At 56.3% G+C, this 23,770-nt stretch overlaps 7 protein-coding genes and 1 non-coding gene across 8 annotated transcripts; 4 read left to right on the top strand and 4 right to left on the bottom strand.

Moving 5' to 3' along the window:
- Positions 1-2,536: 2,536 nt before the first annotated feature.
- Positions 2,537-2,625, bottom strand: COL26b_003248. The gene has a single exon. It is a non-coding gene; the product is annotated as a tRNA-Arg (tRNA).
- A 2,948-nt stretch (positions 2,626-5,573) lies between these two features.
- Positions 5,574-6,572, top strand: COL26b_003247 (uncharacterized protein; the record flags this gene model as incomplete). Its single annotated transcript, XM_053176148.1, has 2 exons — positions 5,574-6,098; positions 6,156-6,572. The coding sequence occupies 2 exons, from the start codon at positions 5,574-5,576 to the stop codon at positions 6,570-6,572; spliced, it is 942 nt and encodes a 313-aa protein (XP_053040048.1).
- A 968-nt stretch (positions 6,573-7,540) lies between these two features.
- On the top strand, positions 7,541-9,378 carry COL26b_003246 (uncharacterized protein; the record flags this gene model as incomplete). The annotated part of the gene is made up of 7 exons (XM_053176147.1): positions 7,541-7,586; positions 7,733-7,817; positions 7,885-7,912; positions 7,976-8,321; positions 8,379-8,918; positions 8,973-9,127; positions 9,184-9,378. 7 exons carry the CDS (start codon positions 7,541-7,543, stop codon positions 9,376-9,378), a joined length of 1,395 nt encoding a protein of 464 aa, XP_053040047.1.
- Positions 9,379-10,100: 722 nt separating this feature from the next.
- Positions 10,101-12,429, bottom strand: NOG1 (Nucleolar GTP-binding protein 1; the record flags this gene model as incomplete). Its single annotated transcript, XM_053176146.1, has 7 exons — positions 10,101-10,142; positions 10,199-11,438; positions 11,491-11,604; positions 11,662-11,776; positions 11,833-11,964; positions 12,030-12,352; positions 12,419-12,429. 7 exons carry the CDS (start codon positions 12,427-12,429, stop codon positions 10,101-10,103), a joined length of 1,977 nt encoding a protein of 658 aa, XP_053040046.1.
- A 631-nt stretch (positions 12,430-13,060) lies between these two features.
- PYR1 (Orotidine 5'-phosphate decarboxylase) lies at positions 13,061-13,765 on the top strand (the record flags this gene model as incomplete). The annotated part of the gene is made up of 1 exon (XM_053176145.1): positions 13,061-13,765. One exon carries the CDS (start codon positions 13,061-13,063, stop codon positions 13,763-13,765), a length of 705 nt encoding a protein of 234 aa, XP_053040045.1.
- Positions 13,766-14,239: 474 nt separating this feature from the next.
- COL26b_003243 (uncharacterized protein) lies at positions 14,240-15,423 on the bottom strand (the record flags this gene model as incomplete). Its single annotated transcript, XM_053176144.1, has 4 exons — positions 14,240-14,326; positions 14,378-14,464; positions 14,513-14,932; positions 15,145-15,423. 4 exons carry the CDS (start codon positions 15,421-15,423, stop codon positions 14,240-14,242), a joined length of 873 nt encoding a protein of 290 aa, XP_053040044.1.
- Positions 15,424-19,278: 3,855 nt separating this feature from the next.
- DDI1 (DNA damage-inducible protein 1) lies at positions 19,279-20,541 on the top strand (the record flags this gene model as incomplete). The annotated part of the gene is made up of 2 exons (XM_053176143.1): positions 19,279-19,807; positions 19,862-20,541. The coding sequence occupies 2 exons, from the start codon at positions 19,279-19,281 to the stop codon at positions 20,539-20,541; spliced, it is 1,209 nt and encodes a 402-aa protein (XP_053040043.1).
- Positions 20,542-20,957: 416 nt separating this feature from the next.
- On the bottom strand, positions 20,958-22,526 carry COL26b_003241 (uncharacterized protein; the record flags this gene model as incomplete). The annotated part of the gene is made up of 1 exon (XM_053176142.1): positions 20,958-22,526. One exon carries the CDS (start codon positions 22,524-22,526, stop codon positions 20,958-20,960), a length of 1,569 nt encoding a protein of 522 aa, XP_053040042.1.
- Positions 22,527-23,770: the final 1,244 nt, after the last annotated feature.

Below are 23,770 nucleotides of genomic sequence, written 5' to 3'. Positions count from 1 at the left end.
CCACGCGGTGCGCTTCCGGGTGGGTCCTCCCCCGTGGACGCGGAAGGGATGATGGATTGCGGACCTTGACGTTACACGAGATGAGGGTATTCAGTAATTATCTTTAAAAGACAATTGCGTCATAGGGGACTGTTCCCCCGACTCAGTCCCCGTTGGCGCAGGCAGACTGTCGGATAGACTCCGCCGTACCTGCCAGTGCCAAGCCGGTTTGTTTCGTGACAAATGGCAACGGTCTTGCTGGGACGTTGCGAATTACCTGAGGTTGAATTGCGTCAAAACGACACGGTTGAGGGTTTTTTTTTTTTTTGCCAAAGGACTTTTGACAAGTGATATCGATGCGACGATACGGCCCCATAACCAGCATTATGTTGATGATGTCTTCACTTGCGCCATGCGTCAATGCGCGTGCAACTTCAGACTTTGGAGAAACAAGTGACAGGTGCAGAGCTCTTGGCTACTCGCTCGGAAATGCCTATCGACATTTGTTCTAGCAATAGCAACAGGCAATGTCTTTGGGAGATGAGCCGCGGTCGCAATTCGCAATGCCCGCCCACACGAGATTGCCTGCCATAGGCAGTAGTCAGTTGGCTTAGGGGTTTCTTGTCTGGGTGACTCGAGTCGCGGCCACAGTGCCCGGAGAATTGATCTCTGATCGGCATAATCTCCCACCCTCGTCGTATAGCAAGAGCCTCGTGACAGCTAGCGGTTTTACGAATTGGGAATTCCATAGCAAAATGCCACGGCTGCAGCAGTTGCTATTCGTAGACGGCACAATCGGGTAAATGGTGGCACGACTTGTCTCGGCTGCACTCCGATGGCGACCGAGTACATACGCGGTGACCTGGCCAACTACTGGCAACTGGCAACTGGGTTTGCACGTTCTGTTGTGAATAGGCGGCGGCGGTTGCGCGGAACGCAGAAGGGGTCGAAAAGACTATGGATTGTTCTAGCCGAAACATGTGCAGACCCCTATCCTGTCGCAGAGAGGGAGGACGCGTCCCCCGTATGCCAGCCGTGGTAGCATAGATGGCAAGCAAGAGTTCGTAAAAGAATGTATGGATAGCCTGTAGGAGATGGTTGTCCGGCTCTTCCAGGCGACTGTTTCTAAATCGGGGGTGGAGGCACGGAAACAACATGCTAGGCGCGAGCGCGAGCAAAGCGCGTATCGGTGATCTCTGTCTCCGTTCGGGTTGCAGTTGGCACTCATGATACGTCTGCTGTCAACTGCCCTTCGCCACGATGCTTCGTGTACCCCATTAGGAGGCCGGAAGAGATGGGAGTTAGAGCGACTACTAAGCAAACTTGTGGATGACTATCTGTCCCCGTGTTCTAGAGTCGCCGCTGGGGCAGATCTGACCCCGTAAAGGCCGGCCGCAGTGCGTAGCCTTCAAGCATTAACGTAGAATGTGGGCATTTGGGGCTCATTCATATTGACGAATCTCGAGCAGTCGTTGCGATTGCTTGCTGCCGCTCCTGGAGCCTCCTCTTCGAAGTTGTTGCTCCTTCGGGGGCCGCAGACAAATCGCCCCCTTTCTATGCACGTTGCCACTGGGACAAGGTTCTTCATGGGCAGCTTGGGGGTTCTGGAATGCGAGATATTGTGGTGCTTCTTCTCGGTTGTTGAGGCTTGTCTTTGCATAGCCGACCGTGTTTTGTGGGTTTGGATTTTTTTTGTTAGGAAAAAAACTGGGCTTATTGGAATGTCTCGCCCTCGCGAGACAGAGATGTCCCGACGACCGCGCAGTGATCGTCGTCGTTGTTGGAAAGGGAGGTGGTTGAGCGTATGGCGGGGGGGTTGCCTACGCGTTGCATCCGCATGAAATTCACAACGTTTGATGGACGGACGGTTGACGGACGAGGGACGGTGTTTGCGTGACGGAGCTTTCTTACACATCACTCACACTTCAAGTTTGCTATGCTAACGAAAGAGCAAAGCGGTAGCTGCGGTAAACAGAAATTCATAAAACGAAAAGAAAAAATTACAGCTTTGGGCTGCTTGATGGCGTTTTTTCTCGTAGGCAGGAATCCTGCGGGTGGCCATCCCCAAGTGACGTGTCCAGCGCCAGATATCGTGACAGCTGTTCCTGTAGTCTGTCACCCCTGCTTGTGGTTTGACGTCGATGATGCCCGACAAGAAGAGTCATCACTGAACACCGCAAGCCAAGCCCAGGGAAGGGGTGGAAGACAGGGGGGGAAAAAAAATCATCGTCTTGTCCGTTCTTCGTCCAAGGTCACGGTCCTACACACCGCTTGTCTCCTCCCTGGGCAGACATCGTGGCCGGCCACGTCGAAAATCTTCGTGCATCCCCCGGATAGTTCCCCGACTGCCGCGGCGCGAAGCGCGTCCGTCGTGGGACGCAGTCTGCTGGCTGCCCTGGTGAAAATTCTGCAGTTCAGCGTCAGGAGAAGACACGCTGTTCGCAAAAGTCGGTAAAGAGGAAAGGCAAATGTGATGAATGATGTGAATGTTCTAGAATTCGGACGTGATGTATTTTTTTGCCATTCAGTGAAGTATGCGCACGAAACAAAAAAGATTTGACCAGCCTGGGGGTCGAACCCAGAATCTCCTGATATCAGATTCGAATTGAATCGTAGTCAGACGCCTTGCCATTGGGCCAACCGGCCGGTATCCATTGCGATGGATGTTGACGTTCCCGCCGCGGGTTGCGGATCTTTGGCGGAGGCATCCCGTGGGGAGTTGTGGGTTCTCTGCCGTGGTGTGGGCTTTGGCGTGGTGGTGATGGGGACGGGCGAGTTGGGTCACGCGGGACGGGATGGGGACGGGACACCATGAGTGATGGTGATTATGATGTTTCCTTGGATATCGTAGAAGACTTTGAGGCAGTGGTTCGTGAACTGTTGCGTTGGCCTTATGTGGTGTTCGAATGGGTAAGATGACGAGGACATTGTTTGATGTCGATGCTGAGGCTCTAGCAGCTCATTTCTACACAACAATAGACTTAGAAATGGCACCTCAGTCTACTTATAGATACATACACAAATTGAGATGTGCTTCTGGTCACGTCTGATGATGCTGCCGGGAGTCTTGTGCCTGGCCGAGTCCTATCATATGGAGAGTTTGAACTCGAAGGGTCGCTTGCTACCTGCCCCCTAAGCCCGTCCCAGCAAGTACGTTATTATATCAATACACATAAACATCTTAAGTGTTCCTTTAGGCTGTGACTAATGTCTAAGAAGTTGCGCTCAGCCTTGGTTCACGAGGCTACGTGGGTCGCTGAAGCATACCCGGAACTCGCGGCAGGGTCGGGGAGGCATTCAGGCAGTAGCACAAAACAGGAATTAGAGGGTCTAGATTTGCTAATGATTAGGTGCTTGAGATGATGTGTCTAGGACAGCGTCGTCCAGCGTCCAGCGGCACTGATTTGGTGGACGACCGTTACAATGTCAAGAGCGAGCGTATGAATGACATGTTGTAGTAAGAGAGGTTTAGAACCATACAGCCCTCGGTCCGACTCACTTCTATAACCAAGTAAACGTGATGAGATAAAGGAGACAATTTAAACCTATACGGCCGCTGGCTCAGCTCACTCCATGAACCAAACACGGTAACAAAACCTGGATCAATGAAGTTGAAAGTGTTTCTGCGCTCAGTACGGTGCCTCATTCATAGTCTCCCGTGATATTCGCTCTGGTGTCGTCGTATGGCGCGTGACGATGTGAAGGTGACTGCAGAGTTGTTGTAGATACAAGGCTTGTTACTTTCATTCATTTCAAGCCATCCGTTTGATGCCGCCGGTAAGAGCCGCCTAATCGTGGGTTGGTGCTTGCAAACCCCTTGACTATACATGAATGGCCATGTGTTTTCTCGCAGAGGCTGATAGGCTACATCCCAGAAATTTTGTAGATATCTTGAGTTATAGCCGCATCTGATACCATGGTCCTTAGTCCTGGTGCACCCCCTTCACTACAAACAGTACCGGCCCTCAGCAGTATGCATTGGTCCTGAACCTCTGAGTCTGCGCTGACAGTATATTGAACAGCGGCACTGCAAGATAATGACGTAGTATTGAGAGATCGTTTTCGTTATTGACAAGCGCTGGTAATGCAATGAATGTCTAATCACTTTACAATCACTGACATATCTCACGTCCGCTGTCCTTCATGAATCAACAGTCCGAGTTGTTCGTTCTACGGCCAGGTCGAGGAAGCGCAGGCTTACGTGGAGTTCAGCAGGGTATTAAATAACAACGAACGTCAAACGCTCTCTTTGAATGAGACACAGACATAAGCAAGGCAATTCCATGCCACTCGTGTATATATGTTTGTTATAGCACCTGAAGTTATTGCTAGACTCGAGGGAGATATCCTCGCTGGGTGACGCACAGCTGCCCAAGCACCCAAAGAGGCCGAGATCCTTAGAAGAGACAACTGTTCGAGACCATCAAAAATTCCCGAACAGCGCTTCAACTATTTCAACTACTCGGCTGATCATGGGTATGATAGCACGGTGCGTCCTATGCTGCGTCAGCGCTTTCCCTAGGATAGAACCGAAGGAATGCAACATGGAAGCCTGTTGAACAAAGCATATAACCGCTTGAAACAGTACTTCTGAAGAAAGTAGATCAAGTATCAAAGCTCCTACTGATTTCCCGTTCACCTCCGGGAAAAGCACTGTGGCCGGATGTTAGAAGCAGCTTCCTACTCGCATCTCACTTTGAGGGCTGCATGCCTACAAACGATTCGTAGGATTTGGGGGTGGGAGAGCTTCTGATCTACTACACTCGTCAGGATAGGTTCCTGGGAGCGAGAGACTGACATAGATGACGTTCCCGCACCCGCCGTCCAAGGCCAAAACCCCGTGAAGTGTCATCTGTTCCTTCTGTACGACCTTTACGCGTGAGACATACTCAAATCAGCGTCCACATGAAAGCTTTTTCTCACTAGGTCTCCGCAGGCTAAATAAACTGCGACTATTGTGGCCATCATTACATAGCCAAAATGGTTGACGTCAAGCGGGCACTGAAGGATCAGTCTTCGGGCATCTGATTATTCCCCCTTGGCCATTCTTCCCTCCTATGCTACCGGTCTGGACCGTGGTTACCTCGAAAACGGCCTGAGACTGTCCCAGTAGACTTCAAACAATGTAACACTTCGACCCTCCTCGATAGAACTATAGGGTGAATGGATATCCTCTCAAAGCTGTTACCATCTCAAGGACTACTGAGGGTCTGTATAAAAGGGCTGTGTTTCGTAACTGGCGACGACTTCAGAGTCAAGTTACACTCGCAAGTTATGCACCAACATCTTGGAGACCCAAGTCGCTATGAGACTGGATCGTGCCTCCAGATACTGGCGGCCAGAACGCATTGTCAATCAATCCAACGGATAGCCGTCCATTTTGGAAGGGAATTGAGCTTGATGGCCACACTGAGGGGCAGCCACCTTACCCGACTGTGGCGTACGGACCCGCCCGGGGGGTCGTTCACCCGTGGCCGCAGCGGGAGCTCTTCTGATTGGCTGAGTGCCTCCAATTTTTTGACCAGACGAAATAGTTCGAGCTTTCAGAGAGGACCTCACGATTCTTGCCAGCAGCGTCGTTGATCTCAATTGCGATGGCAAACCCAACTGCGCTGCGGCCAGCGATCGGCCGCATGTTGCGGCTGCAAGAGACTCGACAATGGCTGCCCGCGAACCCGACATCCGTCTCTGCCACCCGCCCACGAATCGCAACATCGGCCTTCTCGACCTCAGCCGCCCACTCGAAGCGCAAGACCCGCGACAGCAACCGCCTGAGAGGAGTCTCGAGCATGAGGAGGACTGGTCCCCGTGAGCCGCTGTCCGTCTCGTGGGAGGAGATCCCCCAGCCGGCAGACTACAAACCCAAGGTCGGAGTGGACCCAAAACACGGGCTTTGGGATTTTTTCTACGGCAAGCAGCTGCTACAAACGCCCAAGGAAACCCAAGCCCACGGCCGCGCATGGTCTGTTCGGGATCTGCGCAAAAAGAGCTGGGATGACCTGCACTCGCTGTGGTACGTCTGCCTGAAGGAGCGAAATCGCCTCGCGACGGCGAGAAAGGAGCGCGCCAGGCGCATGGTTGGATTTGGAGAGTACGAGGGCGACGAGAGAGATGACGTGGTTCGTATACTCCCAGCGCTTTGCGGGTTCAATAGTCACTGAACAAAAGTTTCACAGGTCCTCAGCACGATGAGAGCGATCAAGCACGTGTTGACGGAACGCTACTACGTTTGGGAAGATGCACGCAAGCTTGCGGCCGAAGACCCTGAGATCAACCTCTGGGCCGAGGAGGGCGAGCCGGCCTACAGCGGCTACGTTGCCCCCGCAATCCCCGAGCTGGGGCCGGAGCCGGAGCTTGAGCCGGAAGTTGTTGCGGAGGATCAGGCAGTAGAGGAGACTTCAGCCGAGCAGGGTGCGGTTGCAGCTGATGGTGCTCCAGTCGAGGGCAAGACGGGCCCGGCGGCCGAGGTTGATTCAGAAGCCTCGCCGGTAACTTCTGAGATGGCTAAGAAGGAGAAGGCCGAGAAGAAGAAGCCCGAGGAGGCGAAGAAGGCTGCGGCGAAGCCCGTGGACCTGCCGGTTCCCAAGCTTTGAAAGCCAAACCGATTGTAATCATTACCCTTGCCGGCGTGGGGGCCGAGGACATGAAGCTATGTAAAAGTGTATCCAGACATGTATAGAATCTTGTACGATACGTATTTTGTGCACCAGGCAGACGGTCGTGTCGCCGCCAAAAAGAGAAGAGAATTCCCCTATTTCATGTGGTTGGTTCTTGTCTGATGAGATGGCGTCGGTCGGCGGGTCACGAGAGGTTGGCCGGGTTGTTGCGCTGGGCCTGCAAGCCCAACAAGCCGTTGGGGATTGCATAAGGAGAGCAGACGATGAATGCTATGCGCAGTACGGATACCTACTCAGATGAGACTACTCGCACAATGTTACAGAAGTGGTACGGGGGAGGGCGGGACGAGACCTGGGCCCTTGTACCCAAACAGGGCCAGCCACACCGCCGAGTATATGTTTCGCCGGGGAAACAGACGGTAAGTGGTGCTGTGCTAATGAGTCTGTAAGGTACCTTGCTGCTCGAGGACGTGGAATCATTAGCCTCAGGCCCAGCAACAAAGCAGCCGGGTACCTAGGTAGGTCGCTAGTTGGCTACTATCGCAGCATTAGCGGTGAGCCACAGAGCGGAGAGATGAGAGCGGACCTGAGGGGAGGTACCTATCCATTAACGGGCAACGCGCTGGAGCCAGACAGGCCCCAAAGCAAGCGCAAGCACTGGCCCAGTGACACACTTGACACTGAACCCCTCCAAAAGCAACAGGTCCCGTCCGTCTGCACCAGGTCCAGGTCCAGGTCCAGGTGGCACCGCGGGCTCTTCATGTCCCTCGCCCCCACCCAATCCTTCCTTTTGCTGCATTTTCGGTCCCATGTCTCCTACAACACCGCAACTACTTCTCCAGACGTGAACATCCAGTCTTCCCTCGACCTTTCTTTTCCCTCCTCTATTGACAACACCCGACTAATCTACCTCCCCGCCTCCCCCCTTCAAGACTCGCGCAAACATGGATGAGATTGCAAAGGAATACGATGTCATCGTGCTGGGCACTGGTAAGTGACGTTACGCCCTCCTGTGCCCCGCATCGTCGCTCTGGCGTGTGGGGTCCCCCCTTCCCGTGCCATCTGTTCTGCTTCGCCTTTGCCCGAGAGGAGCTTCCTTGCTGACGAGCTCTGCTCTCTTTTCCTCCGGATCACAGGCCTGACTGAGTGCATTCTCTCTGGTGTTCTTAGTGTCAAGGGCAAGAAGGTCCTCCACATTGACCGTAACGACCACTACGGCGGGTAAGTTGGCTCCCCCATCTGCCATGACCGCCATTTCCCCCTCTGAGCATGCGCTGACCATGAACAGTGAGGCAGCTTCCGTGAACCTCGAGACGGTAAATCCCCTCGGCTCTTTGCCTGCTTACCCGCATGAGTTCTGACCCGACGCCCACCTGTAGCTCTTCAAGAAATATGGCAACTACAACAAGGGCGAGGAGCCGTGGACCAAGTACGGCCGCCTGAATGACTGGAACATCGACCTGGTTCCCAAGTTCCTCATGTCCTCCGGCGAGCTCACCAACATCCTCGTATCGACCGACGTCACACGATACCTCGAGTTCAAGCAGGTCGCCGGCAGCTACGTCCAGCAGGGCCAGGGTGCCAAGGCCCAAGTTGCCAAGGTTCCGTCCGATGCCGGCGAGGCTCTGCGATCGCCCTTGATGGGCATCTTCGAGAAGCGCCGCATGAAGAGCTTCATCGAGTGGATTGGCACCTTTGACCGCAAGGACACCGCTACGCACAAGGGTAAGACGCCGACTGAGAGCAAGGCACCTAGATAAAGCTCGGGCTGACACGTGAAAGGCCTCGACATCAACAACTGCGCCATGAAGGAGGTCTACGACAAGTTCGGACTCGAGACTGGCACTCGCGACTTCATCGGCCACGCCATGGCCTTGTTCACCACCGACGAGTACCTCACCAAGCCCGGTGGCGCCCCGGAGGCTATTGAGCGCATCCGCCTGTACGGCACCTCCGTTGCCCGCTACGGCAAGTCTCCTTACATCTACCCTCTGTACGGTCTTGGCGAGCTTCCTCAGGGATTTGCTCGTCTGTCTGCCATCTACGGCGGTACCTACATGCTCAACACCAACGTCGACGAGGTCACCTACGAGGGCGGAAGGGCCGTCGGCATCAAGGCCACCATGACCGGTGTCGAGGAGATGAAGTTCGAGACCAAGGCCAAGATGATTCTCGGTGACCCCAGCTACTTCCCCGGCAAGGTCAAGCCTATTGGCCAGGTCCTGCGTGCCATTTGCGTGCTCAAGCACCCCCTCAGCCACACCAACGACAGCGACTCTTGCCAGCTCATCATCCCCCAGTCTCAGATTGGCCGCAAGAACGGTACGTATTTGCTTGAGGCCGGAGGAAACGGAATAGTTGGCTGACCCGTGGTAGATATTTACATCGCTTGCGTGTCTTCCGCCCACAACGTCTGCCCCAAGGGCTACTGGATCGCCATCGTCTCAACCATTGCCGAGACCGGCGCCAACCACCACCTCGAGCTCCAGCCCGGCTTGGACCGTCTTGGACAGATCGAGGAGCAGTTCATGGTGAGTGGATGAATGCTCGGCAGCATCAGTGTAATGAAGAAACTAACACCAACCAGGGTGCTCCCATCCCGATCTACGAGCCCACCGACGACGGCCGTGCCGACAACGTCTTCGTCTCCAAGAGCTACGACGCCAGCAGTCACTTTGAGAGCACGACCGACGACGTCAAGGACATCTACCGCCGCGCCACGGGCGAGGAGCTCGTTGTTGAGGGCCTTAGAGAGGGTCTGCAGGTTGCGGATGAGCAGTAAGGCCGACGGCTGCGTACGCGGTGGGGTCTGAACGTGGAGGAAACACAGTCTGAGAGGCAATGGGCCCTCGCACACCATAACAGACGACGATCAGGAGTAGATATATATATATCTTGGACGTAAACATCGGGGAGGGTGGTGCACTTCAAAGTCATTCAAGCCATATGCAAAACAGTAAATACTTGTCCCAACAGCGTAACATGAGTGATGTCCTCAGGTCAGGGTACGTCGATGATGGTCATGCGGCTTGAGACTGAGTGAGACAGGCAAGGAGACAGGAATAGTGGGGGACGCTAGACAACAACGGCACGGCCTTCTACAACATGGGCAACTTGTCACATTTTTTCATATCGACTCAATTTTATGTGAATTCTCTCATCCAGGGTATTCAGCGGCCCCGTAAATCATGGTCTGTTGGGCTTTTGGAGCCGTCACAGGCATAAATACATGAAGCAGAACGACGCCACCTTCCTTTTCTTGAATGTTCATCCCTCAAGTGAGAAAAGCGACCCCGCGAACTGCTTCCCCTCCACGCTCGCCTCCTGCGTTCTCTGGCTTCCTACATGTCGAAATAAATCAAACCAAACGCCCCCAAGGCCAAGAAAAGCGAAAACAAGCACAGCATATTTACTTTTGTTCTTCCCATCAAGGAGCGCAAACGATGCGATGATGCCGCCACGAAAACCTTTTTGTCACCACCCACATTACCGGTCCACCTTTTCTTAACGTCTCTGCGTCTTGCCCATGCCACGCTTGCCGGCGACCTGATGAACGAGTTAGCGAATGCGTCTAAAAGATATGGGTAACTGATTAAACTCACCAAGTGCCTCTGGAGGGAAACCGTCGTGTGACGATCGGCCTCACCCTGTCTGGCGTTCCTGTTCATCTTCTTCTGGCTGAGCTTAGCCAGGCGCTCAGCCTTGGTACGAGCACCATCATCCGTGACACCATCGTTGCGCCTGTCGGTGGCGGCCTGGCTGCGTGCCCTGCTCTGAGAGCGGGAGCGGAGGCGCTCTCTGGGGGTCGCGTCGACGTCCATGGCGTCCGCGTCCTCGGTGCCGGCGCGGGATTTGCCCATGGAGCGGCCGCGGGGGCGGGACTGGGCGCGGGCGCGGTTGACAATGTCGGTGGTGTCGACACCGAGCTGGTCGAGGGCGTCGTCCATCTGGGAAAGGGGCACCTTCATGGACTTGCGGGGGATGATGGCCTGATTCTTGAGGCGCTTCTTCATCTTGGCCTCGTTGCGGATGAGGGCCTGCTTCTCGCGAATCAGCTCCGCCTTGTTGAGGATGTCGGCGTCCTCCTCGTCGTCGAGGTCCTCGTCCGACTCGTAGTAGCCCTCCTTGTCGAGACGCTCCTCCTCCTCCTCGAGAGCCTGCAGCTTGGCGTCGATGTCGGGGTCGACGAAGTCGTAGACGTTCTGGCCGTTGAAAACCTCGGGGATCTTGTCGTACTTCCACTCGGGGTTTTTGAGGAGCCAGTCGGCGCGCATGTCGACGCTGAAGACGCCGGCACCGCCGTTCTCGACCTCGATGTCCTTGGCGAGCTTGCGGCGCTCCGGGTCCTCCTTGTCGTACTTCTTGAGCCCCTTGACGGCGTCGGGGATGAAGGTCTCACGGGTCTGGCCGTTCATGGGCTGGGCGACGTGGATACGGGCCATGACGTCGGCGAGACGGCCACCGATGGCGCCGCTGGAGTTGGTGCCGGCATTGAGCTTCTGGGAGACGCGCTCGGCGATAAGGCGCTCGCAGACGGTGTTCTTGACCTGCTGGACACCCTCCTGGGTGTTGCAGGACAGCTGGAGCATCTCGACCTCGCCGGACTTGAGGAGACCCTGGAGCTTCTCCTGGGTCTCGGCGTCGAGGTCCTCGGGCTTGACAACGTCGATCTTGTTGACGACGATGAAGACGATCTTGTTCTGGAAGAGCGGCTTGATGCTCTGGAACAGGTTGATCTGGGCCTGGATGGAGTAGCCGCACTGCTCACTGAGATCCATGAAGTAGAGAATGGCGGATCGCAAATGGGCAATCGCGGTGACGGACTGCATCTCGATGGTGTTCCTAGGCTCATTAGCGTTCCGTTTGCGCGACGTGTGAGAGGTAAGGCGCTTACATCTCCTCGAGAGGGTGGTCCAGGATACCGGGGGTATCGATGCATTGGAATCGGAGGTACTTGTAGTCAAAGTGACCGCAGAAGAGGGACTTGGTGGTAAAGGCATACGGCTGGCTACACACGTGGTCTGTCAGTCATGTAGTTCAGGATCTCGAGGTCGGCGCAACGTACACGTCAACATCGGCTCTGGAGACGGAGCGCAGGAAAGAAGACTTTCCGACGTTGGGGAATCCAGTGATGAGAAGGGTTCTGGTGTTGGGGTCGATCGAGGGGAGACGGCCAAGATCTGGGCAGTGTCAGTATTCCTAGGCGCGCTTCTGGTTCTCACTATCCGCCACTCACGCTGTCGGACCTGGTCGAGGTACACCAGGGGATCTTTGAGGCGCTTGATCAGGGTGGCCATGCGACCAAGGGCGGCGCGCTTCAGCTGCTTGCACTGGAACAGCGACTGGCCGTACTTGAGGAGACGGACATCTGCAAAACACCAATCAGCATTCCCGTCCCGTCACACGAACAAAACACACGGGTTTCCAACGCACAATCTCTGGAGATGGTCTCGATGAGGTGCTTCGCCGTCGAGAGCTGGCCGAGGGCGATCTTGAAGTGGTCGGCATCGTAGAGGGTGTTGATCAGGTCCTTGTGGAAGGGGTGGATGTCGTTCAAGCGGGGGAACGACTCGATGATCTGGCCGAGCTTCTCACTGACGGTCTCCTGGGTGAACTTGACCTTACGGGTGTAGAAGCCACGGATTCTGGAGATCTTGAAGCCGGATCGGATCTGGGTCGGCAGCCGGCGCTGCGTCCTGGAGAGGACGATGTCCAGGAACTCTTGCGAGTTGGGGACGGGAGGGAGGTCCTTCCACCTGGAGGGCGAAACATGATTAGCACACTGCCTTTACTCAATCGTACACGCAAGGGAAAGTCCATACTGAGTCTTCATGTTGGGCGGCTGGGGTCTGCGCGGGAAAATGAAGCAGTCCTCAGAGTTGCGATCGGTCAAAAATTGCCCGTCCGTGAACTGGATGAAGCACTGGGCGGTCGGGCGGTGTCGAGAGGCTTGAATTTTTTTTTTCCTGGACGCACTGCGGAGACTCGCTTACCTTATCTTATCGGACCCACACCTGGTGGCGACGCATGTCACCTCTCTCTTGGCAGCGGTTCTCGCGCTTCGACGGCGTTTACTGTCGGTGGTGTGAATTCCGCTGAGCGTGAGGGCGAAGGTTTGATTTGCGACGCACTAATCGCTAAGTTTGCCTCGTAAACCATCATGGCGGAGCTATCCTCTCGCGTGTTGTAGATGATGCTGAACATGAGGCTATCCAACTCCCGGGTGGTAGACCCTGCAGAGTGCAGACCCAAGGGTACCTCTGCCTAGAACTTAATCGCAAAAATTTCCAGCTGGTAGTGGGGCACATTCCGCGGGGCAGTCCTTCAATGGAGGGGCAACCCGAGAATCTTCAATCTTGAGAATTCCATCCTCCAGCACACGACAAGCCAGACTGGTTGATCACCCCCCTCTGATACCCTCCTACCGACTCCCTCAAAACAAAGCCGGAAACATCATCACCAAAATGGCCTCTCAGCTACCCCCCTACAAGCAGGACTTCCTCAAGGCCGCCATCTCGGGCGGCGTCCTTAAGTTCGGCTCCTTCGAGCTCAAGTCGAAGCGCATCTCGCCCTACTTCTTCAACGCCGGCGACTTTTACCGCGCCGACCTCCTCCGCGCCATTTCCGTGGCCTACGCCCACACCGTCATCGACGCCCGCAAGACTGCCGGCCTCGAGTTCGACATCGTCTTCGGCCCCGCCTACAAGGGCATCCCCCTCGCGACCTCCACCACCGACAAGCTCGCCGAGCTCGACCCCGAGCACTACGCGCAGACCTGCTACTCCTTTGACCGCAAGGAGGCCAAGGACCACGGCGAGGGCGGCAACATTGTCGGCGCGCCCCTCAAGGGCAAGAAGGTCCTGATCGTCGACGACGTCATCACCGCCGGCACCGCCAAGCGCGAGGCCATTGCCAAGATCCGCAAGGAGGGCGGCGAGGTCGTCGGCATCGTCGTCGCGCTCGACCGCATGGAGAAGCTGCCCGCCGCCGACGGCGACGACAGCAAGCCCGGCCCCAGCGCCATGGGCGAGATCAAGAAGGAGTATGGCATCCCCATCTTCGCCATCCTCACCCTCGACGACATCATTGAGGGTGCCAAGAGCTTCGCGTCCGCCGAGGACATTAAGCGTACGGAGGAGTACCGCGCCAAGTACAAGGCGACCGACTAAGCGGTTATTGGGTTTCTGGGTCAGAGGATGAGCAGCTGGGGTTCTCAGGTCACGGCTGTCGGCGTAGATGGGCACGCTCGATAGGAGCTTCCCTTGGGTCAGGCGCAAAAGATGAAGAATAAAAAAAGTGATTTCGAAGCGGTCCATAGACTTGAGCCCCCTCGCATGAAATAAAAAGCGATGCAGGATGAAATGGGTTCAATTCTCTTGCTCTCCCTTTTGAGGCAAGTTAGTCTATGTCATATCCTCGTACCGTAGCTGCATGCTGTCTATAGGAGTTTGCCGCCCTCCAGATATCGTAACGCAGTGGGCAAAAGAGAACAAAAAGCCAGTAATGCAAACCCGTCGTTTACTTGAGCGACCAGGGTATGTGTGTCCTTCCTAATCATGTACCGAAAGGGGGGAAGTATGCTGTTACACGAATAGTCACCCAAGGAAGGTGGACTTTTTCGTGCGACCAAACCATGGAATTCTTCACTTGGCCTCGTGGGCACGAGTCTCGTCGGCGACGGCCTTGAGAGCCTCGGTGCTCTTCTTGGGAGGGCCGGCGAGATCAATCACCTGAGACGTCGTCAGTGTCGTTTTGCAGCCGCGGAAATCAACGGCACTTACCATGTCGTTCCATCCACCTCCAGCAAAGGACGCCCTGCTCTCGCCAAGATGGCGGAATCCGAATCGCTTGTAATAGCTGACAAGGTACTGCTACATGTCAGCGCGAACATGGCACGGCAGCCAGGGTCAACTTACGTCCTGGCAGATGAGGGCCACACGGTCAGCAACGCCTGAGTTGTTGATCTGCTGGAGATAGGACTTCATCATGAGCTTGCCCAGACCGCAACCCTGGAGCTTGGGCGCGACGGCGAACGAGTGAAGACAGACGGTGCGACCCATGACTTGATGGCCGAGACCCGACGACTTGGACGACTCCTGGTCGCGCCAGTTGACTGGGTAGCTCATGTCGGCATCTGTGACGACGGGTCCGTTGCCAAGGGTCGAGACGACGTGGGCGCAAAGCGCGAGAACGGCGCCGTTGGCGCGGCCCGTCTCGACAGGATTGGCCACTGGCAGAGTCTCCAGGGCAAAGTCCTTGTCCTGGGCTTCGCTGGGGACGATGCTGCAGAAAATGCCGGAGCAGATGTCGGAGCAGGTCGAAAGACGGTACTCGAACTGCAGGGAAGTCAGCATGAACCAAATCTGGAGGAGGAGACCATGTTCAACACCGCTGGCCACACCAACGAGCAACGCAGCAAGGCAAATTGTCTGCAAAGCGCGGAGCAAGCAGCGATGATCACCATCCACCCAGGACGCGCGAGAGAAAGCGGCGCGATCGGAGAAACACCGTGTTGACCCAGAGGAAAAGAAAAAAAAAGTTGACTCACCTTCTCTCTGGTAGCGCGATGGTCCGGGTTGGGGAAAGCAGCGTTCTCGAGGACGACACACGACTCGACACTCGAACTGGTCAAGGGCTGGACGAGGGGGCTGAAATGGACGGGGAAAATCTCCTGGACACGGAGAGAGTCCGTCTGAGGGCGCTTCTGCTTCTGCTCAGAGCGGATGCGTTGGGCCTCAACGTAGCTCTCGTCGCCATCGTCCGAGTCGTCGATGGCGCAGTCAGAGGCCGCGGGGGGCTGGCTGACAGGAGGGTCCTTCTCGGGCATGGTGGCTGATGCGGGCTGATGCGCGATGATGAATGAAGATGGATGGGGTAAGGATGGATGGGGTAAGGATGAGTAGGATCCGGGAGTATGGGATATGGAGAATGGGAGGAGGGGTGTTGGAAGTTGGGAGGTTGTTGGTTACACAAGAGAGAGAAAGAGAGAGACTGGAGCTTTTCTGGGAAATATTTCCTGGGTTGCAAACACCAGAAACAATTGGCAACAAGGCGGGGAGCAAGCCGAGAACAGAGAGGCCCAAGAAGGCAAGTGCTACACTCAAACGGAGAGCACTGGCCGGCCAGGGCGGGTCGGACACGGAGGGCACACAACAGGCTGCCGGCCGTGGGACTCGGGGCTGACGTTAGGGGGCGGGGATGGGATGACGGAGCCTAACACAGAGGGTGCCGGCCGGGTGCCGATGAGGTGAGCCGATCAAGGCCTGGAATCCGGGGGACAGGCGCCGAGTGGCAGTGAGAGAAGACTAAGAAGGGTCACTGAACGTTGGAGGGGCACAATGCACCGACAGTGTGAGACAGTGAAGAAGATGGCAACGGCAGTGGTGGGAGCTGCAAGCTGCAAAAGTCAAGTAGGTAAGCTGCTTCAAAGAAAACAGGAGACTGTCAAACAGAAGGGCATACAGCTGGTAAAAGACTTGATTGGATTTGCCTGGGCTGGGCGGGCAAACAAGAGAATTGGAGTTGGATGACCTGCCATTGCCAGCACCTCCTCCAGCCATTGGGCGGCCGCTCACTCACTGGTACCTGGGCTGGTAGGATGAGGTGTTTGTCGCGTGACCGACCTACCCGCAGTGGCACAGTTGTGGCCTGTTCAGTCCCCCTGGATGCTCAAAGGCCGTCTGCCCAGGCTCCATCTTTATTTCCCACTCTTTGCATGCGAATGCTAGAGTTGCGACGTTGACGAATAACGCTGCTTGTGATGCATCTCAGGTCTGTGAGATTAGGTGCAAGAAAGGGCCCTCTTTGTACAGATGGCGACGCGGGTAACAATGGATACCTGTCCGACCTCTGTGCTTGTTCAGCTCACCCTGCTGATAAGGGACGGCCTGAAGCTGCTAATTGAGGCCCTGAAGCTGGCTTGCTGGCTGCCCAGGATCAAGGGAAACAAACTGAGGTGCCACGCCAGCTTGGGAGGTACCTCTACCTAGGTACCCCACCAAACATTGGCTCTGGCGGCTTGACCTGAATGCCTGCCAGGTGCGAGAGGCCTTTGGAGCAGGGAGGCTGTGGGAGATGTACTGGGCGTTTCGATCCTCAAATGGTTGAGCCGTAATCATGACTTTGGGTTGATCGAAATGGTATGCAAAAAAATCAAGAACCAACGGAGGCCGCCCTCGCTAGAATGGCCGCGGAAAAAAAAGCAACATTAAAAAAAGGGTGCAGGATTTGGCGATGCTATCCGTACTTGTTGGTGAGTAAGTGTGTTGTCAGGTCTTGGCATGCTTGTTGCTCCTTTGCCATGCGCCTGGCTGGAGCATTTTGCTTTGCATCGTGAACATGTCCCCACCACCACAAGTGCCAAGGTAGAGCCTACTTTGCAGTAACACTGCTGGGCGAGTCAATCAACCTGAAAAGGGATCTATCTCTCCCGTGTCGACGGCCCGTGAGAACGAGCCGGACAAACCAGTTTGGTCAACACTGTCAACTATGAGGAGAAGCCCTCGTCCGGCGGAAAATCTTCCTGCTCTGTTGCTCAAGCTGGCCGGGTGACAGCTGCAGGAGGTGACTGAAACGGATGGAGGTGCAGCATCGACATTTGCTAGGTGTCCCGGTCCCGCGATCCAGAGTTGCATCGCCCCCGCCGCGCTTCTGCAGATGCATCACGCTCGAATAGGACGGCAGCTGAGGCACTTTTGAGTCTTGTAGCAAAGTACATTTGGTGTTGGTTGGAGCGAGGCATCAATGAGGCTAGCCAGAGACGTTGTCGGCCAGTGCAAACAGCACCATCGACCGGCAAGCAAACGGCACCCGGCCTGAGAAGTTGGCCGGAAGCCCGGGTCCTGCCCAACCTCACCAGCGTCCGAGCATGTCTGTGCAGTGCCGACGTCCGCCGGCGCAGACGCCGCGGTCTGTCTGACTCGACCGGAAGGTGTCATCATCCAGCGTCGGAGTTATCGAGACACGATGATCTCTGTCTCGAGTACTTTCTCTCGTCTTTTTGCTGACGATAGCCCAGCGCCTCGATTTTGCAACCCGCATGATGTCGCTGAAATCGGTTGGTCCTCGACGGGCGCCTCATCATGAAGAATTTGCCGTGCGCCGAAGCGAGCGGGTGGGATTGACTGGATCTCCCGAGTCGAACCGGGATATCGAGGGCTGGGGATATTCGTCGTTCGGGATCTTCGTCATTATTGCACAGAAACCCACCAAAGCAGTGGCAGAGGATGTCGCCGGCGGCGTTCGATTGGCGGCTTGGGGCAACAGACCTATCAACTTGCATAGTTGAGGTAAGCTCCAGTGTAAAAATATCCATCGCTTGTGTGGTGAGTAAGGTGTCGGGTACCTCGTCTAAGGAGGGATGGTGTGCAAGGGTTTGTTGCTCGTCAGTTGCCTTGTTTGACTTGCGCAGATGTGCCGGTCATGTAAACGGGAGGTAACTGGGCGGACGGCTTTCGCACCTGCAGATACTCTGACGGTACCTCGAGCGCGGCTTAGGTAACGATTAGCTCGTGGGGCTGATGTGCTCGGGAGAGGCACCTGAGAAATGGGAGAAATAGGTCGGGTGACGGTATTGCGATTGCGCGTTGCTGTTTCGTTGCCCGAGGCATCTGGCTGTTCCCTGGTATCAGAGTCCGGCCACAGTCTCTTTACCAATGTAACTGTTGACATGACAGTGAGCTGCCCGGGGAAGCAGGGCATGCAGACAGCTTACTTGTGGTACAAGCAGCGTGAAAAGAAAGTACCATGCTGACGCACAGGTTCAACGCCCTTCCATCAGCTTCCTCGTCGGCTTGGCCAGTGCTTCCCGTGCTGTACTGCATCGAATGAAGGGTAAGGTAGTGCGAGCTTGCCGCCCCAGCTCCATTGCCGCAAACGGGGAAACGGGGCAACGTACAAAGTAGACGACGGCCAGGGCCAGGGTGCCTCTCGTCGCCGCGGTGTCTCTACAATCGTGTTTTAGGGGTCGCCCAGCGCCCACCTTCCTGACGAAACACTTGGTTGGTACCTGAGTGGCCGAGCTCTTTACGTACCCCGACCTCACCTCGTCTGCCCGCCCTCCCTTACGTCGAGATCCCTACCTTGACCACATTGACGTTTCTCTCTGCTACCTACCTTTTTTCTGACGACGGCAAACACCCAATCACCAGAAGACGCACCACAAGTCCGCGCCCAATCGAAAACTTTTCGCAAGCTCTCTATTTTCCAGCCTTCTTCTTCTTCGTTCAAAGACGTCTGCTTTTTCCATAAGACGTCACCACCGTGCTGCCTGGATTCCCGCCGCTGCCCCTCCAAAACACCCCTCATCAACCCTCCACCGCAGCTCCGGTGTGAACCTGAAGTACCTAGAACTTCGCATTCGCAACCGTGAAACTCGACTGGCTCGTGACGACAGCTAGCCTTACGTTGCCCGCCAACTCTAACAGAAGCCTCGGGCTGCTTGCCTCCTGCTGCTCACCGCCGCTACCTAGTCTTCCAACTTACCTTTCACTTCCACCCGGGCACCAAAAACTACACACCTGACATCGCGGGAAACAAACAAAGCCCATCATGTAAGCTCGCTACATGTGCGAAACATTCTTGACTCTCGACTGACAGCTTCGGTGACAGGCGCATCACACTAAGCATAACGAATCCCGAGGTCGAAGACCAAGACCTTCTCACCCTCGAGATCTTTCCCGACATGCCCGTCTCCACCCTCCGCGAAGCCATCCAAGCCGAGACACAGATTCTGCCCACCTCTCAGCACCTCTACCACAACGGCCGTCTGATTCAGGATGACAACAGCACGATGGAGCAGCTGCAGATTGCCGACGGTGAAATGTTGGCGTTGCACGTGAGAGATATGCGAGGAAGCACCGGTGTGCCCGACCAAGGCAGGAGAGGACAAGGACAGCAGCAGCGTCGACGACCCGGCGGCCAAGACCCCGAGCTCATCCGCCTCCAGATCCTTGGCGACCCCAACCTGCGTGCGGAAGCTACCCGTCAGCAGCCTCAGCTCGCCGCCGCCCTCGAAGACCCCGCACGCTTCGCACAGCTGTTCAACGATAGTTACGACCGGGAGCAACGCGAACGCGAGGAGAGGCAGAGGGAGATTGCACGCCTGAACGAGGACCCGTTCGACATTGAGGCGCAGGCCAAGATTGAGGAGATGATTCGCCAAGAGAGGGTAATGGAGAACCTGCAAAACGCCATGGAGCACAATCCTGAAGGTAAGTTAAGGATTCAGTCAAGACAAGGGGCTTGCATCAGCTAACGTTGTTCAGTCTTTGGGAGGGTCCACATGCTGTATGTGGATGTCGAGGTCAACGGCCACAGGGTGAAGGCATTGGTCGACTCCGGAGCCCAGGCCACCATCATGTCGCCGGCGTGCGCGGAAGCGTGTGGTATCATGCGTCTTGTGGACAAGCGCTTCGCAGGAGTGGCTCGTGGAGTCGGCACGGCCAACATCATCGGCCGCGTGCACTCTGCCCAGATCAAGGTCGGAACGCTGTTCCTGCCCTGCAGCTTCACCGTCATGGAGGGCAAGCAGGTGGAACTTCTGCTCGGCCTCGACATGCTCAAGCGCTACCAGGCCAGCATCGACCTCGCAAAGGACAAGCTCATCATTCAAGGCGAGGAGGTGCCCTTCCTAGGCGAGGCGGAGATCCCGAAGGAGAGTGAGGAGGCACTCGAGGAAGAACCAAGACTACCCGGTCCTGCTGGCACAACCATTGGCCAACGGTCTGGCGTTGTAAGCGGCCCGGCCGGTGGTGGCGCCTCCGCTCCTCAACCTCCTGCTCAACAGGGTGGCCCAGCGCCGGCGCAGTCTGCCGCCCCTACCTTCCCCGAGGAGCACATTTCTCAGCTCATGGCCCTGGGCTTTCCGAGAGAGGCAGCCGTCAACGCATTGCAGGCCACAGGTGGCAATGTCGAATTTGCCGCGGGCCTCCTGTTTGGAGCATAGACTGGCCAGGCGTATACGGGAAACGGTCGGGCTGAGCAGGACCTGCATGAGAAGCGCGTGGCCAACAAATAGGACAACGGACATCACGGGGTTGGGTACAATACAATAACTAGAGGCGTCATGTGTTTTTCTCGCCCAGTGCGACACGGGCAGCTTGTCCTGGCCCAGGTGTTTGTAAACCAACCAAGTCAACATGTTGTATTTCAGAGGATAGTCCCTGAGCGGTAAATGCCCACGGAAATTGCAGCACCTGTGCCGTTTCACTGCCGATGCTCTCGTGAGAAGTCTTTTGCATGTTTCCCTAAGTACAATTACGTGATGAACCCTTTCTCCCCTGTGTGATATCCCATATTTCAGTCTTCCGAAGATGCACAACTTTTGTGTAACCGTACAAAACTCCAGCCACGAGGATATTCTCACCTAATCTTGTAAACACAAGGCTTCAAGATGGAAGTCTCATCAGCATTGTCCTCCTCCGTATTCCATACGAATCGCTTCTGTTTCTTCTCCTTCTCCACGAAACCTGCGGCCTTGGCGGCGGCAAGACCCTTGCCCTTGGTAGGCACGGCGCCCTTGATGAAGTGCATCTTGACGAACATCTTGTTGGACAGGTCCACGGCGCCCTTGTTGCCCTCGCCCTCGCCACGCAGCACGAAGCCGCGCTTTCGCAGGGCCTCGATGAAGGCCGAGACATCCGTCTCGCCGCGGCGGTCTTCATGGCCGTCAACCTCGACGGCGAGGGCCGTGCGGTCCGCCTCCGTCTCCGCCTCGGCTTTGGCGGCCTTGCCCTTCTTCTCCGCGGCGGCTTGCTTCCTGCGGTTGCCGACGCTGTGGGAGACGACGGCATTCTTGGACTTGACGGGCCCGAAGCGGGACTTGATCTCCGCGATCCACAGCTCGCCCTTCCAGTGGAGGATGCGGTACGCCTCTTCGATGAAGTCGATCCAGTTCGTCCCCATGAGGGCGAGACAGAAGATGGCGATGTCGACCGAGCCGTCTTCCAGAGGGAGGTTAGCAATGTCGGCCTTGGTGACGAACTTGGCGGGGGAGTGCAGGTCGTAGCTCTTGATCTGGAGACGGAGCTTCTGAGACTCCGAGGCCAGCGTCGAGGCGAGGCGGGCGTCGCCACAGCCCAGGTCGGCAATGATGCAGGTGCCGTCCGTACGGGGGAGCGGCTGAGGCCCGTTCGGGTTCTTGGGGGGCATGCCGCGCGGCGGGAACCGCTGCTTCGCCCGCAGCTTGATGTCGCGGATGTAGCCGTCGACGGGGTTCTCGGGCCACACCTCGACCTGTCGGCGGAAGCCCTCGTGGTACTCGGAGAACATGTCGGGGGAGTCTTCAAAGAGCTGGTAGGCCTCGGCGGAGGGGCGGGTGTACAGCGTCTCGTTGAGATGGCGGAAGCGGGCGGAGATGAGCTTCTGTCTCATGGCGGCCTGGAGGGGGGTGAGTTTTGCGGGCGCCGGAGGCACGGGAGGGACAGACGCAGCGATGGCTGCTGCGGCATCCTTTGTCCTTTTCTTCTTCTCGTCTTTGCTGGGTGTCTCTGTCGACTGCTCGTCGACATCGTCTTGCTTCTCAACCTTGTCCTTCTTGTCCTTCTTCTGCTTCTTCTCCTTCTTGTCGGGCCTAGGCGTGCTGCCCTCCTCTGCCACCTCCTCTTCAGGTTTTGAGTCCTTCTCCTTCTTCTGCTTCTTGCTGGGCTTGGCCGCATCCGGCGCATCCTCGCCGGCCGTGGACGCTCTGCGCTCCTTCTTCTTGGGAGTCTCCTCGCCGCCCTCGCTCTTCCTGCTGCGCTTGCCCTCCGTCTTCTTTCCCTCAATCACATTTTGGTAGAGGTCGGCAAAGTTGGACTCCGTGACCTTTTCGTCCTTGTTGTTCCTCTTGCGCTTGCGCGTCTTGTTCCTCGCGGGGCCGTCCTTCTGGCCGCCAGGCGTTTCCGATTTGAGGGCGTCGGCCGCGACGGACCACCCTGGAACTGCGAACATGTTTAGGTTGACTTTGAGGTGTCAATGGCTGGTGCTGGAATGAGATTCGCAGACGCGGGATGAAAATGGACGTTGTTGTGAATGAAGCGTCGCTCAAAGCTCAGTCTCACGCAGCGGCTCATTCAGTCTTGGTCGACGAAGTTTTTTTTTTTTCTCCTTCCCATCGTTATCACACCCCTGGACGCTGATCGGCGCCAGGATGGGAGGAGCAAGGTGGGTGGACCGTGCACACCGCCGAGCTTTTGGCACGCAGTTGCATCGTCTGACTGTAAGCCAACTTCCCCATCACCACTTTTCCGTCTTTGGGCCGACTTCTGTACGGATTTGCCTTTCAAAACTTAGCACTAAACCCACCCATTTGGTTTCCTCATGAGAGGCGTTTCTTGTGGAACGATTTGCGAGCCTGTCAGCGCCGCTATGAAGATGTGCATCTACCCAACGTTGGCGCCACTTCCATGAAAACGGCTTTGCGCCAGTGAGATGCAAATCATCTGTTTAGCACCAACGGCGGCAAGACCTGCGACATCCTTCACTACCCCAGATCGTCTTGGCATCATGAATGCTGCCACCCGTCACCCTGGTGGGAATGCCCCTTTGCACCTACTGACATGCTCGAGTTGGACAAGGCCAAGTGCATTCTCTGGACCCTGAGATGGCCTCCAGTCGACTTCCGCCCGTCCGCCCGCTCCCTTCCGCCAGAAACTGGAGGAACGCTCTACTGGGAAGCCAGGCCGGCTCACCACAACCACCCTGCCAGGTCTTCCGAGATCTGCACGGTGGCTCATCGGATTGGTCCTGATCTTTCGGCCCTGCATCGGGTCCTGGGATCACGGCGTTTCAGCTTACTTTTCCAGCTTGCAACGACGCCAGTAATAGCAAAGGAATTGTTGTCCCAGGAAAAAGACAAATAGCTCGCCCAATGGGGAAGCCATGATTACCTCTGCAATCTCCATAATTCTCCCGCATGCGACGGACCAGACGGAAACATCCAGACGCGTGCGGGAGCGACCCCGAGAAGCCACTGAGAACGGGGAGCCGCAACCTGGGCCCCACGAGTCCGAGCCTCGTTACCTACGGCTGCCTTGAGCCGAACAAACGTCCGACATAGGCAACTTTGCCATGGCGTCTGTTAAGCCAGCTCGAAGGGGAAGGTCTCCTGTCAAACAGGTTGCTGGCTGCCCTAAGCTCATGACAGCAGGCCGGGGACGGATGGCTTGTCCTCCGTCCTTTGGGTCGCCGCCAGT

Source organism: Colletotrichum chrysophilum (genome assembly GCF_026319265.1).
Source record: "Colletotrichum chrysophilum strain AFK26 chromosome Unknown scaffold_17, whole genome shotgun sequence".
Classification (NCBI taxonomy): domain Eukaryota; kingdom Fungi; phylum Ascomycota; class Sordariomycetes; order Glomerellales; family Glomerellaceae; genus Colletotrichum; species Colletotrichum chrysophilum.
Note: the sequence above shows the minus strand (reverse complement) of the source record. Positions and strands in the feature narration are given on the sequence as shown.